We start from the raw sequence: 15,651 nt of genomic DNA, 5'->3' as shown, positions 1-15,651 counted from the left end.
GTTGTGTCCAGGTTTGTACCATGTCCATCGGCACCACCCATTTCTGCTCCAGAGCATCCAACTGTGCGGTATCCAAATAGGCTAAAGGGTTGTTGGTCTACAGCAACTAAATCCAACTTGTTTGTGGCCAGCTTGTGTTTTTGCACAACTTAGAGTAGACCTGTGATCAGGAAATCAAGCTCATGGCTATATAGGACTTCATATTAGTATTGTGGGAATTTTTATAAATTTTTATTTCCTAATGGTAATGTGAACATGAGGCTCAAAAGCCCAGACAAGACCCGCCCCTGTCCTCTCATTAACCACCTCTGTGCCCACTTACATCTGCCTTCTCATTTGACTTATATCTATTTGACCTTACTTACTTGGGTTTTTACTTTGCTGGGGAACACCTCCTGAGCTTTTGTCTCCATTTATGTAATAAAAAAAACTTATACCTCAATTCTGGAAAAGACTATGGGGATAGAAAAGAAATGCATGGAATCACGACTAGACGTGCTTTTTTACACTCCTGTTTTCCTCCTGACAGGTCCTCTTTTTAAGCATTTCTACTTCTACCCCTGCTTGCTCCATCCACCTGTCTAGCTCAACCTGATCCTACATCAGCTCCCTAGGCCCACAGTAGGCATCTGTTTAGGGTCCTTTTACATGGGCTGGTAATATTTAATATCACATTATTGGTAACAAGCGTTCCTAGGAACTCTCATTTACCTGATAATTGACTCATGTTAAAGAGCTATCATGTTCATCGGATGATTGAATCCGATTTAGTCGATTGGCACTCATTTCCTGCTACACATCGGGCTCTGTAAAAAGGGTCCTTAGTGACCTTCACCACTCCCAAGAACACTTGCGCTGCCTAGATTGTTCATAGTCTTAAAAACAGCAACTCCTTTCTGCTCCACCAGAGTATCCCTTCTTCAATGTTCAGTGGGTGCCTAAAGGCAGAGATTACTTGCACCCCATTTCTCCAAAGCAATTCACGTGAAACAGACAAAGGTAATGGACATAATTATTTCAAACCTGAATAACGAGCATCTAGGTTTCTCACAATGTTCTTCATGCCTCCGTACCAGAGCAAAGTATCTATGTGAAATACTTTGACAATCCAAACTTACAGACTGTTTGCAGTGGACAGATTCATCCATGCACTTATTTTGTAAAGCATAAATATCTCTCAAAAGTGTCCTTGGCCATGTTTGTGACTTGTGACTCAGTGTTCATTAGGCTTTTAAGTTCACATCACATGGAACATCCTGTAACTGTAGAGTACTCCCCAACCAAGTCTCTTTCAAAGGGGGGTCTGCTAGTTACCCATTTATCCTTTCAACCACAGGTGTCCCTAATCCTAATTCCTTCTGGCAGCACCTAGGAGGATATCGGCAATCCCAGGCTTAGAGTTTCACCCATCTGTAGCACCAGCAGTATTCTTTAGGGTGCCCGGCCATCCATCTTATTTCTCTAAAGCACGTCTAAAGGACGTCTGGTACTTTTGCTCCTCTGAATTGTCCTTTTGTCTTTTTGTGCTTTTTGCTGCGTCCACTCAACTTCAGAATTACCATGGCCCTATTGGCAACTCAACATGTTTTTTTGACTATTCTCTAAAGTTTCTATGGGTGTGGTGGGGTGGTGTAAGGATTACATTTGCAGTCACATCTGTATAATATTCTTAACATAGGGTTCACGAAAGTTAAACAACAAAACTCTCAATTATCCACAGTCTCTTTAACAATAGAACCATTAATTGGCACTTTCATAGTTGCCATACAGGCCCTCCAGGGATACATTCCATTGCCAGTACTTGGCATTAACTAGTACAGTCCCAGCCCCACACATAGTATACTCAGTCCAAATCTACAGTTCCTTAGGGTACAGTATCTCTCTGGGTTGCCAGGATCCTTCTTCTATCTTCTTTCCTTCAGTGCCTTGGTCAGACATTTCCCTTTGCGTACTACTTTAGACTTCTCCCACTTAACTTGTTTTCTGGGTCCCCTTATACTCTGACCATACAAAGCTGCCTTCCTTCTGTGTCTGACCAGATAGGGGGGACTCCTCCATTCTGCTTTGTCTGCTTTATCTAGGATTAAGAAGAACTTTATATTTACCAAAAACAACAACAAACTTCTCCACAGGTTGTGTGTTTATAGCAGCTCAGCTCCATTCATTTTAAAGGAGCGAAGCCACAATGCCAGCCATAACACAAGGATACATGAGGACCTACAGTTTCCTGTAAAATCTGCATACAGAGGATAGGAACCATCAGCAAGAACTACACCTGATCCTTATATTTCTCTTCCTAGAACTGCACCGTTCTCAGTGATGTCATGATCACCTGCCCTTCCCCAACTGCCCCAAACTCCACCCTCGAGAGAAAGAACGTAAGTGTAGGGTTCTACATCAATGGCGTCTATGTATCTGATGAGAGAACCAACCTTGATGACCCAGCTTCGGAGGAACATTTAGATGACAGGTTCAGCCTGGAGTATCAGCCTGATCCAATGTTCTTCACTGCTAAAAAGGAGAAGCTGATCAAGCACCATGTTGGAGAACCTTTGACCCTAGTGATACATGTAAGAAATCCAAATCTGTTGCCCTAACTAGGAATGTGTTAACAATGTTCGATTCTTGTCTAATTGTCTGATTTTTCTGGTGTCTAACAGAAAGAACATGATGATCTTGGCTTAAGGGTCGATGAATATCAGGTGAAGGTTGGGCAGATTCCTTGTGAGCTGATTGTCTTTAATGACAAAGTTATTCACTGCAGCATCAATGAATCACTAAGTTCATCAGACCACTACCTACCTGTCACAGTAAGTAAAGGGCACTGAACCTCTTATGTAATCTCAACTGTGGATCATCTTTATGACACTAGAAATCTCTATCTAACAATATTCTATTACTGACCATTGCTCTTGTTCTGTACTACACAGACACCCCATTCTTTTTAGTGAAAACTTTATAATGCTTAATTTCCCCTGCAGGGAAATTAAACACTTACTGACAAGTTTCTGCCCAGATTATAACGGATGACTGGGGATCCCTATAGGGGAAATGTTGTAATCGGCTTATTACAAAGAGAAATTTCAAAAAAAGTACTCTGTTAATATTCACATTTTTACCACATTTGTGCACTGTAAACATCACATAATCTTCATCTAAAGATTGGTCATCTAAATGTCACATGACATTTCATTATAATAGTCAAAAACAATTTGTCATATGAGCATTGTTTATCATGGTTTTACAAATATTCCAGAAAGAGTGATTAGGTGACCACATCATGTTCATCATGATGGTCACAAAAACTGCATCAACCTTCCCAGAACATCCTCCATAACCATTGTAAGCCTTACATTTCATACTGTCTCTATAACCTCATGAGTTATCCAGGGTTAAAACAGCATCATCCTTGTCCTCATGGTGTGTTTAGTATTACTGCTTGGCGTCATTTATTAGAATTGAGCTGAGCTACGAGCACCCACAAACTGTGGACATGTGTCATGCTGTTTTAGGAAGAAAGTAGCCATGTTTTTCTAAACCTAGATAACCCATTTAAACTTCAAATGTATTATTATAGAATATGGCGCTAATGTTGCGAGGCCACGCCCACTTAATAAAAGGACACTTTTTTACTTGAACAAACACCATGACATATGATATGAAATACGCTAAATTTACCCTTTACACCTGTGTAGAGATGTCAGAATGTATAAAGGGGGTGACAGTGTCACTTTAAGTTATCCAGTTGGACTCTTAAGCAATTGCTCTTTGTGTTGAAATGACCCAGAACTACAGAGTAAATCTACAGTGCACATACGGGTCACATTCTAGCAGCTGGTGACCACAAACCCGCAGCTCAAGGGAAGAAATTATCAAAATTCTTCTCTATTCATGGCACTATTTCACCATGGCAGTAACAGCATTTGTCTGTATTCTAGTCACATGATAGAAACTGTAAGAGAACAGCTGAAATCCCCTATATATCCTGAAAGCTCTGACAGTGCTCAGAACTGATGGATATGTTACTTTTTTTTAAAGGTATACTGTCCCAAAGGGTTTTTTTCAGGGGGAAAAAAATCATTTTTGTCCATTTGGCTTTTTAGCATTGCAGCTTAGCCTTGTTTAGTGCAATAAGCACTAAATCCACCCATAAGACAACAAGACAGTTATGGCCAAAAGAGAATTACACAAATATTATATTTTCACATGATCTGCTGCCCTCTGGTTTTTATGTGGGTTTGTCAGATGTTTTTATCACATACAGAAATATAATTGCAATCATATTATGAGTAACAAAAGCTTATATTGACAGTTAGAATGAGTTAATGCAGCAAGTCAACATTTGCAGTGTTGACCCTTCTTCTACAGGACCTGACTTATAGCAGTCCATTCTTGCACAATCAATGCTTGCATTTCGTCAGAATTTGTTGTTTTTTGTTTGTCCACCCGTCTCTTGATGATTGACCACAAGTTCTCAATGGGATTAAGATCTGGAGAGTTTCCAGGCCATGGACCCAAAATCTCTATGTTTTGTTCTGTGAGCCATTTAGTTATCACCTTTTCTTTATGGCAAGGTGCTCCATCATGCTGGAAAAGGCATTGTTGATCGCCAAACTGGTCTTGGACAGTTGAGAGAAGTTGCTCTTCTGACATTCTGGTACCATTCTTTTTTCATGGCTGTGTTTTTAGGCAAGACTGTGAGAGAGCCAATTCCCTTGGCTGAGAAGCAACCCCACACACGAATGGTTTCATAATGCTTTACAGTTGGCATGAGACAAGACTGGTGCTAGCGCTCACCTTGTCTTCTCCGAATAAGCTGTTTTCCAGATGTCCTAAACAATCGGAAAGGGAATTCATCAGAGAAAATGACTTTACCCCAGTCCTCAGCAGTCCACCCCCTGTACCTTTTGCAGAAAATCAGTCTGTCCCTGATGTTTTTTCGGAGAGAAGTGGCTTCTTTGCTGCCCTCCTTGAGACCAGGCTTGCTTCAAGAGTCTCCGCCTCACAGTCTGTGCAGATGCACTCACACCTGCCTGCTGCCATTCCTGAGCAAGCTCTGCACTGCTGGTAGCCCGATCCCGAGGTGCAATCTTTCTAGCTGCGATACTCTTCCCTGCTAGGCCATTTTTGTGCAGTGCAATGATGACTGCATGTGTTTCTTTAGAGATAACCATTTTTAACAGAAGAGAAACAATGATGTCAAGCACCAGCCTCCTTTTAAAGTGTCCAGTGGTGTCATTCTTACTTAATCATGACAGATTGATCTCCAGCCCTGTCCTCATCAACACCCACACCTTTGTTAATGGAGCAATCACTGAAACGATGTTAGCTGGTCCTTTTAAGGCAGGGCTGCAATGATGTTGAAATATGTTTTGGGGAATAAAGTTCATTTTGTAGGCAAATATTGACTTTGAAAGTAATTGCTGTTAAGCTGATCACTCTTTATAACATTCAGGAGTATATGCAAATTGCCATTTTAAAAACTGAAGCAGTAGACTTTGTAAAAATTTATATTTGTATCATTCTCAAAACTTTTGGCCAGGAGTGTAGGTGCCACACACTCCATCCACCATCTGAGTTACCTTGTCAAGTGGGCAGTGCTCAATAGGAGAAAACCTGCCCATCTCCAGACTCTCAGCCAATCAACATCGATGTGAGAGGTTTGGCTGATATTGATTGGCTGGCTATATACTGCATCCCTCTACAGGACCAGTTTATTAATAAGACTATGGTACCCCATTACTAAGTTGTATACTGTAGTAGGTGCACTTAGCTTTAGCTCTTTGTGGACACCCTTTTATAAGAGCACTTTAAGTGAATTATTCAGAATTTTACTTTGCCAGTTCCCAACCACACGAGCACAAGACTTAATTATGTGTAACGTCCTTTATCTTCCCCATTTCAGTACAATATTATGTATACAATTATATTGTGGAGCTTTAGTAGTATAATTCTATATCTGACCATGCAGCTACGTCAGCATATCTGACCATCATTATGTGCAGATTATTGGTATATGCAGATTATTGTGCAGAATATTGGTATACGCAGTTATTATATGCAGATTATTTCTACATGTAGAATATTGCTGTATGCAGATGAATATGCAGACACTATTTAAAAAAAAAATATTTATTCATACTCTTCTGCAAGAAGGAAAATGACACATTCCCATGTGAAAACCAAGTGTGAAGTGTTGTCAGGTTGTCATTTGCAGGTAGTAATATCTAGTCACTTTCAGCCTGACTGATATGAGTGTCATTTTCAGCTGCCGGCATCACCTCTTTATCTGTGTGTGCACTATATATATATATATGTATATATGTTTGTGAATATATATTTTCTAATTGCTGTTTTTTCCATTACATAGATACAAGTAGGTAAATTTAACCAGACCATTACCATGCTGCATCTGGCCGGCATAGAAACATCAATCATCGTCTCTATTGTCATCTTCATCATATTGTTACTACTCTGTGTCGTAGGTAAGTTGCGCACCCAAACCTCATACAGTTGACATTCTAGTTTCCCAGACCTTCATTGGGTGATCATTAGGGTCACTGATCTGCAATGGAAATAGTCTACAACTGTGATATTAACTCTCATCTCTCTCATCTTTTAGCTCTCTTTGTCTTCTGCACCAGGAGTCGCAGGGCCGAGCGCTATTGGCAGAAAACTCTGGTGCAGATGGAAGAAATGGAGTCCCAGATACGAGAGGAGATTCGCAAAGGTAAAGAAGAGAGACCACTTTTTTTTGCAGCAATGCCTCCATTGAATGTGCGGAGGTTTACTACAAATGCATTTTCTATTTGGAAATTCATGTTAATGTGTATGCAGGCAGAGGTAAGGCATGGAGATAAAGGGCTCCGTATCTGAGCCATTATCCTTGTTCAGGCTGTATGGGATCAATATAATTTATACTATACTCATTTTGGCAGCCAATATTGCAGCCGGTACTTATACTGCACCAATATCTAGCCACCATTAACCTTGCTAAGACTGAGCTTCTTGTATTCCCTCCCTCTGCTAACTGCCCCCTACCTGACATCTCCATCTCTGTCTGTGGTGCAACCATAAGCCCTACACGCCAAGCCCGCTGCCTTGGGGTTATGTTTGACTCGGATCTCTCATTCACATTAAATCTCTTTCACGTTCCTGTAATCTGCATCTAAAAAACATCTTTGAAAACCGTCCCTTTCTTACTGTTGAATCTGCTAAAACTCTTATTGTCGCTCTGATCCATTCCCGTCTAGACTACTGCAATTCCCTAATAATCGGCCCTCCTTTCTCTAAACTCTCCTCTCTCCAGTCCATTCTCAATAAAGCATCCAGGCTCATCTCCATTTCCAGCCGCTATACAGATGCCTCTCCCCTGTGACAGTCATTACATTGGCTCCCTATTAAACACAGGATACAATATAAAGTCCTCCTGCTCACCCACAAGGCTCTCCACAGTGCTGCACCTCCCTATATCTCCTCCCTCATCTCTGTCTACCGTCCTACCCGTGCCTTACGCTCCTCTAACGATTTAAGACTAACAACCACCTTAATCCGCACCTCTCACTCCCATCTCCAGGACTTCACCCGAGCTGCACCAGTTCTATGGAATGCATTACCCAAGACTGTCAGACTCACCTCCAATACCCAAAGCTTCAAACGTGCCCTCAAATCTGTTCAAACAGGCTTACCAGGTTCCCTAAATTGCCTCCCTCCCTCCCCCAAATACATACGCCAGGTATTCAAGCACTTACACCTGTAGCAGGCAGGCATTGGTTGGTGACTGGTTTACCCATCTTTAACTGCACTGCTTATTTATAAAGATGGCCGGACCATGCTAAAAAGGAAGGACTTTGCCCCTCTGCCATTTTGTCTCGCACCCCCTCCTAATAGTCTGTAAGCTGATGCATGCGAGCAGGGCCCTCACTCCTCATGTATGGATAACTATATGTATATCTCTGTAATGTCTGATTTTTGTCTATGTATGTAACCCCAGAATTGTAAAGTGCTGCGGAATCTGTTGGCGCTATATAAATAAAAATTATTATTATTATTATTATTATTATTATTATTACTAGGTACAAACTTTGTGGTCCCCTCAGAATATCTGGATTATCTTTATATTCTTTGGCATTTGAGATTTTTAGTGCAGCCGAATTATCAATGTACATTTTTCTATTTTATGTTGTAGGGTTTGCAGAGTTGCAGACTGATATGACAGATCTTACCAAGGAGTTAAATCGCAGCCAGGGAATCCCATTCTTGGAGTACAAACATTTTGTGACCAGAACTTTCTTTCCTAAGGTAAAACATCTGTAAAGAACTTTAGCAATGCAGTCTGAAATGACTGATAACAGGGAACAATAGATTGCGTGCACCTGTCATACTGTGACATGGCTTAGAACAGAGAAAAATAGATGTTTTTTTTTTTTTTTGCTGTACCATAGCTTATATGAGCAAAGGTTCTCTGGGAAGTTGTGAATATTACTGCAATAATGGGAATGACAGATACATTTCCTTGTAGTATGTGGTGGGGGGATCTCATGTGTGTGATTATACACAGATATTTTCCTAATTATACAGGAGACAGAACAGACATATTTTATTTCATTTGTAATAAGTATTTATTGTAGGAGTTTGGATGCCGACCATAGATAAGGTGGGGGCTTCTGTACAGGCTTTGTATCAGGAGAATAGGAATGATAGATGCAGGTGGAGAGGAAAGAATAAACATGCGACTGCAAGTACACAAGGGGAAGTGAAAAGAAGTTGTCATCAGTGATGAACCACAAATCCTAATGTTCTAAAGATGGCAGCTTTATTAAAAGGGGGAAAAGAGAAGGAAACCACATGTCTTGTACATAATAAAGTGTCATATTGTGAAAGTCACTGTTACAACTTCCCATTTTAAAGACATCTGTCTTGAATGTTTTCTATTAGCTTTAAAAAAAAACACACAAGACATAGATGTGCATGATGATCAGTTGAAGGGGTACCCTATCACAGCCGATTATATCATCAGTTGTACATTCAGTGTGGGGTAAAGAAGTTCTTTAGAATGGAGAGAGGCTACAAAGAGCATCTCCCACTCTGGAGGACCCTACATGTCCATGTGTTTTATACATAGCTTATCAATTTTAGAGAAACTTCATTTCCCAGATGGTGGAGCAACAATGAAATTTGATATTTGCTACTAGGTTCCCACAGATAAAGAGATGAAAAGAGACATATTTCTTATATTCCTTCTTTTCACAGTGTTCCTCCATCTATGAAGAATGTTACATCCTACCCCCCAAACAATTCAGCAACCAATTGGGTACTCAAGTTCCAGAGACACATCCTTTACTATGCTCAGAATGGAAGGTGAGTCTTTTCCCCATTTATTGACATCAAGTTGTTTCCCATGTGACTGTAAACTCCCATTGACTCATCAGAATTCAGTGATCGGTGGAAATTCCCAGCTATTTCCCTGTTGGGGGTTTCCTTTGCTGTAATTTATGGCATTCTCATATGCTTTATTTCTTTTGCTTTCTTATCTCATTCATTGTACAGCAGCAATAACAATTTAATCTATTAGAAAGAGTAGCTACATTAGGGAATGTCAAAGATCACCTCTATATTATAACACCCTCTGCATATTTCTTCTAGGTAATCTGCACCTCTGCCCTTGATTTTCTTGTATATCCTTTATTTGATAATAATTTTTATTTTCTAAATAAAATTTTTGGATATTCTCCTAAAGAACAACCCCCATCCAAGCGTCTCCAGTGCCACCTAAAGCCCACATTTTCACTTCCCACACAGCTTGAGTATTCTTCTCGCTGGGGAAGCTTATGTTCCCTATGTTCCTTCCTATCCATTCCATGATCTCATTGCATGTATTTCCACTAGAGGGTGAATTATGCAGAGTAACCACATTTCATTACACTCACCTAGAGAATAAGGAGAGTCACTTGATTAGAACCAAACAATAGTGTGTGATCATTCCACAATAAATCTCTTGCAACACTCTATCACCATTGTGTCCATGGCAGGTTCCAGAGAATTGCCGCTCAAACATGGAAGAAGGAATTGCAACGTTGGCCACTCTTCTCAGCAACCGTCACTTTCTGATCACTTTTATCCATGCGGTTGAGGCACAAAAGGACTTTGCTGTGCGAGACAGGTAACTAGCTGTATTTCATATTGTGTATCCCTAAAAAAAAGACTACAAAAACTATTGTCCTTTGGTTACATTAGCCCGGGGCCTCGATGTGGAGAGGTGTTTTGTAAAAGGAAATAATCTGCAAGTGAAAATTATCTCCCAAATCTCACATAGATCATTTCCTGCATATTCATTACATTTCAATGAATTTTTTATCTTTTTAATAGTTTTTGCCACTTGTTTTTTTATAAATTTTTATGAAAAATATGGTGTTAAGCTTAAAATAGACACTGCAGAGTATTGTATTTAAGAAACGGTGTTACACTATGTCTGATAAGAGAAATATGCTTTTTTATCCATGTATAAGGGTCATTTCCTCCCTCCCTTCCCTTACTAATTTACTCAGAAAATTACTATAACGTCATCTTGAAAGACAAGACAGTAAGGGTACTATTACACCAACAGATCTGATGACAGATTATCTGCCAAAGATTTGAAGCCAAACCCAGGAACAGACTATAAACAGAGAACAGGTCATAAAGGAAAGACTGGATTTCTCCTCTTTTCACATCCACTCCTGGGTTTGGCTTCAAATCTTTGGCAGATAATCTGTCGTCAGATCTCTTGGTGTAATAGTACCTTTAGGCAGCTCTTGGAGGAATCACATAACGTATCTGCAGCGGTTTTTTCACTGCGAATTCGCAGCGATTTACGCTGTGGATACTTGGCCATTCACTTCAATGAGCTGACATACTTGCAACAGTCCTTGCTCCAGCTTGCTTTAGGGGCTCCCCGCGGTCAGCCAATCAGTGCGCTGCGTAGTTATGATATGCTATGCATAAGCAAATCTAGTACAGTCATAGGCAATGCCTATTGTGGTATAAAGAGCTTATTACATAACATGCCAACAGTGTTGTTGAATGTGCAAATACATCCAGGTGTAAACACTAAATAGTACAATACAAATAAGACAATACAGTCGAGACAATCTAATCATTGATTAAATGTGGAAATTTGTTCATGTTTTAAGCAGTTGAAAACCATGAAAAACGCGATTCCGAAACCACTTTCCCCCACGCTCCCCAAGATGGGGGGTCTTCAGGTTTAGTGCCTAGGGCAACAGCAGCTGTTAATACGGCCCTGAATACAGTGATCACTCAACTTACAATGGCCTCAAGATACAATATTTTTAACATACAATGTTCCTTTTTGGACCATCGTAACTTGAGACCAAACTCAACATACAATGCTACAGTCAGTCAGGATTTGCAGGACATGTGAATAAGTACATGATTGATCAATAAAAGTGGCCATTTTACTGGTAGCACCTCAGTATTAGTGAAGTGCCTGCAGTGAGTGGCTGTCTGGTATCTCCTCTCTACAGTACAGTGTGATACTACATGTCCTGTACTGCTGTGTGCCTAGTATCTCCTTTCTATAGCACAGTGTGATACTACATGTCCTGTACTGCTGTGTGTCTGGTATCTCATCTCTACAGTACAGTGTGATACTACATGTGCTGTACTGCTGTGTGTCTAGTATCTCCTCTCTACAGTACAGTGTGATACTACATGTCCTGTACTGCTGTGTGCCTAGTATCTCCTCTCTACAGTACAATGTGATACTTCATGTCCTGTACTGCTGTGTGTCTGGTATCTCCTCTCTACAGTACGTGTGATGCTACATGTCCTGTACTGCTGTGTGTGTCTAGTATCTCCTCTCTACAGTACAGTGTGATACTACATGTCCTGTACTGCTGTGTATGTCTAGTATGTCCTCTCTACAGTACAGTGTGATGCTACATGTCCTGTACTGCTGTGTGTGTCTAGTATCTCCTCTCTACAGTACAGTGTGATGCTACATGTCCTGTACTGCTGTGTGTGTCTAGTATCTCCTCTCTACAGTACAGTGTGATACTACATGTCCTGTACTGCTGTGTGTCTAGTATCTCCTCTCTACAGTACAATGTGATACTACATGTCCTGTACTGCTCTGTACCTGTGCCAGGATGAGCTGCTCCTTTAGGCACCAGTTGAGGGCGGCTTCATGTTATTTTTCTGGGACCCTGAAGGAACTGTACAGGACCCAGAAAATAGTCGAGTCTTCTACATAGAAAGTGATTTACAGCTTCCAGTAGTTCTTTCTGACTGTTGTATGTAAGGACTTGTATTATCTATCTATTGGGGTGATATTTTGCAGCTTCAGAACCAATTACCAGGTTCCCATAGAGTTATGAACTCAACATACAGTGGTTTCAACATACAATGGTCGCCCCAGAACCAATTAATATTGTATGTTGAGGGACCACTCTACCTAATTGTGGTACATACAAATCCTCATGGACAGGAATCCACATGGCTGGTGATCAGTTAGGATGCGCCAGCTCCCATCACTGATGTCACGCACCACACTAGGGCGGGAGGGCCTCCCGGGGAGACCACGCCTGCGTCACATGACGGTGGCAACCCTATGCGCACGGATCAGAGAGGTCAAGGGTGGCCTGTGATGTCAGTGATGGGAGCTGGTGCATCCTAACTGATCACCAGCCATGTGGATTCCTGTCCATGACGATTTGTATGTACCACAATTAGGTATTCTCTTTTGCACTATTTAGTGTTTAGTGTTTACACCCGGATGTATTTGCACATTCATCATCACTGTTAGGACATTATATAATATGCTCTTTATGAGAATACCACATTAGGCTTTGCCTATGACTGCACTAAATTTGCTTATGCATAGCATATCATAACTACATGCAAACTTATGCTTGATCATGTAATATCACATTGTTTTTGTATATTTACTCATTTAGATTGCTATTTGGAGTGTAATTATGTAATCACTTGTAAATAGTATCCACACACATATATACTGAGACTTTGAAGTGTATTGTATCACTACTTGAGAAAGGCTACACTTACAGCCAAAACGTTGCACTTGTGCGATTGAAAGTAAAGTTACTTTAGAAGTGCTGTCTCCTATACTGCTTCTTTGGACTACTACATGGACCTGCGTCCGGTTCGGTGAGATCAGCACCCATCCACTTCTGTGTCTGGTGCTGCTAGGACTTGTTTTTGTTTGTTGTTGCAGAGGTAGAGACAGGGATACACATAGAGAAACAAAGCTGAAAGCTCTAGTAAATGTTACAGCTTACCCAATGCTTGACTCGCAGCTTACACTGTTCAGTACAGCTCTAGAATGTCTCTTATGCTGCTGATACATTTGAGGGTGCCGTATAAAGATACAGGTGAACAGGATTCCCTATTCTTTGTGTGCGGGAGCCACATGAAAATGCAGAAACAAGGTAGTTGTTGGCATATCAGAAGGAATGCGACCTAGATTATGTTATTCGCCTTAAGAAAAGCGACTGTGAAAAGGGTTTTGGGGTGTAAGGTGGTGATCATTTTGGTTTTGTTCACTTTCAAAACTGGTTGGTATAGAGAGATTTTACCTCACTTAGGGTTATTTCTGGACTGTTGATTTTTTGCAATGTATCTTGTTGCAGTTTGTGGTAGTGCACCTACTGTACCTGTCAAGGAGGGAAGGGGCTAGGCAACTTATAGTAGAATGGTAGGCTGTGGATGGAACATACATATAGTTCCTCTCATATAAGGGAGTATCACAATATATCTCCCATCCAGAGGAAAAAAATTACACAAGGTGACGAAGTAGTGCACATAATTTCACCGCTACTTTGGAACAGTGACTAAGTTAACCTTTTTTACATTCTTTTTATGTTCAGGCTCATTTGACCCTTCTGAATAATTCTACCCTATTCAGGTGTAATTTGGCCTCTCTGCTCACCATAGCCCTGCATGGGAAGCTGGAATACTACACAAGCATTATGAAGGATCTCCTGGTTGACCTCATAGACTCTTCGGCTTCCAAAAATCCCAAACTGATGCTGCGTAGGACAGAATCGGTGGTGGAGAAGATGCTGACCAACTGGATGTCCATCTGCATGTACAGTTGTCTGAGGGTATGGTACCACACAGCAGTAACATACGCAGGATTTTCTTTATAAAAAAAAATAAATGAATACCAGTTCATTGGTCTCTGAAGACCATATAAGAGATTATAGTGCAGTTATATCCAGTGACAGGTGATGTCTTCCCTGGTCAAAGTCAGTCATTTTCCCTTTTGTGTGTCTATGTAGCTCAGACTGTTTGGATGTTTTTTTTTTCAGCCACAACTCATCTCAGCAGAACCTGCAAGACAAACATAATAGGCCCCACACTTTTTCAGCCCTTACTAGAGCGAACCTCGAGCATGCTCGTGTCGATCCGAACCCGAACTTTCGGCATTTGATTAGCGGTGGCTGCTGAACTTGGATAAAGCCCTAAGGCTATCTGGAAAACATGGATATAGTCATTGGCTGAATCCATGTTTTCCAGACAACCTTAGAGCTTTATCCAAGTTCAGCAGCCCCCGCTAATCAAATACCGAACGTTCGGGTTCGGATCAACTCGAACCCGAACCTGGTTCGCTCATCTCTAGCCCTTACCTTTCCTCTGATTTTAATGCCCCTAACATTAATAATTTCCCCTAGTCGTCGTGCACAGTAAAGTTGATAGATAAGTAAGCTGGAGCCCCGGTAGGTATTTTCCCCAGTATACATGTGCCCCAGTAGTTAGCCCCAGTAGGCAGCATCCCCCTATAGATAGCTCCCAGATAGCCCCTAGTAGGCAGTTTCCAAAGGAACATGGTTATTAAGTTCAACCAAAGGAGGGGATAGATGAAGGGAATTGGTAGAATTCTTTCATTTCTATAATTCCACAAATACATTAATTTTTTTTGTCCTAAGAACGTCTCTAAGCCTGTTTTGAAGTCATCAGCAGTTTTTGCTGTGACCAGCTCCTGAGGTGACTCTCATGTCAGGAAAGCTTGTCGTCTCTGGAGCCTGAATCCCCCCACCCTTCCCTTGTGCCTGATCACCAGGATTTATATTAAAGAAAAAAATCATATTAATCCCAGCTGGGAGCATCTTGGACACATAGTCGCACTATGCATGAACCATGGTCAGCATGAAGGTCCAAACCCTGAAGACTCCACTGCTTTCAATGGGAGCTTCACCTCATAACCACATGGAAAAGAAGTAATATCACTTATTTTTTGTGTGTTTCCCCACCCCACATTGAAGTAAATTGTGCATTCCTTTGGCAGCAAATGTTCCTTATGTCATAGGAGATATGTCCTGTTGCTAAGAGTCTAGACAAGCCTGACGGACCCAAGCAGGATTTTCACAATAATATATTACTTCCTACAAGTTAACGCTATTTAGGAGATTTATTGATTTTCCATGCTACAGGAATAATAACAACAGGAAGTGAACTGTGCAACAAAGACCTCTTCTCCAAATAATAAATCAGTAACATCTTTCAGTAGCATTTTTTACATTCCATATTTATATATTGCTTGCTGCCGTCTTCCTGGCATTTAGGTGAGCAGTTGCAGGTTGTGTTATGGTAGTGAAGCCCCCTACTAGTAAGCATGAACTCTAGGGAGAG

General features: G+C 40.9%; 1 protein-coding gene across 2 annotated transcripts in view; it reads left to right on the top strand.

The window, feature by feature from the left end:
* The window catches only part of PLXND1 (plexin D1), a 90,392-nt gene that overhangs the window by 54,894 nt on the left and 19,847 nt on the right, over positions 1–15,651 (top strand). For both annotated transcript variants that reach the window (XM_069966672.1, XM_069966671.1), the window contains 8 exons: positions 2,301–2,570; positions 2,661–2,810; positions 6,371–6,485; positions 6,623–6,730; positions 8,189–8,301; positions 9,253–9,360; positions 10,032–10,162; positions 13,925–14,123. In XM_069966672.1, coding sequence (XP_069822773.1) covers positions 2,301–2,570; positions 2,661–2,810; positions 6,371–6,485; positions 6,623–6,730; positions 8,189–8,301; positions 9,253–9,360; positions 10,032–10,162; positions 13,925–14,123 — 1,194 coding nt within the window. The remainder of the gene's footprint in view (positions 1–2,300; positions 2,571–2,660; positions 2,811–6,370; positions 6,486–6,622; positions 6,731–8,188; positions 8,302–9,252; positions 9,361–10,031; positions 10,163–13,924; positions 14,124–15,651) is intronic.

Source organism: Dendropsophus ebraccatus, chromosome 4 (assembly GCF_027789765.1).
Source record: "Dendropsophus ebraccatus isolate aDenEbr1 chromosome 4, aDenEbr1.pat, whole genome shotgun sequence".
NCBI lineage: Eukaryota > Metazoa > Chordata > Amphibia > Anura > Hylidae > Dendropsophus > Dendropsophus ebraccatus.
The sequence above is the reverse complement of the archived record's forward strand: the minus strand, read 5'-3'. Positions and strand labels throughout refer to the sequence as shown.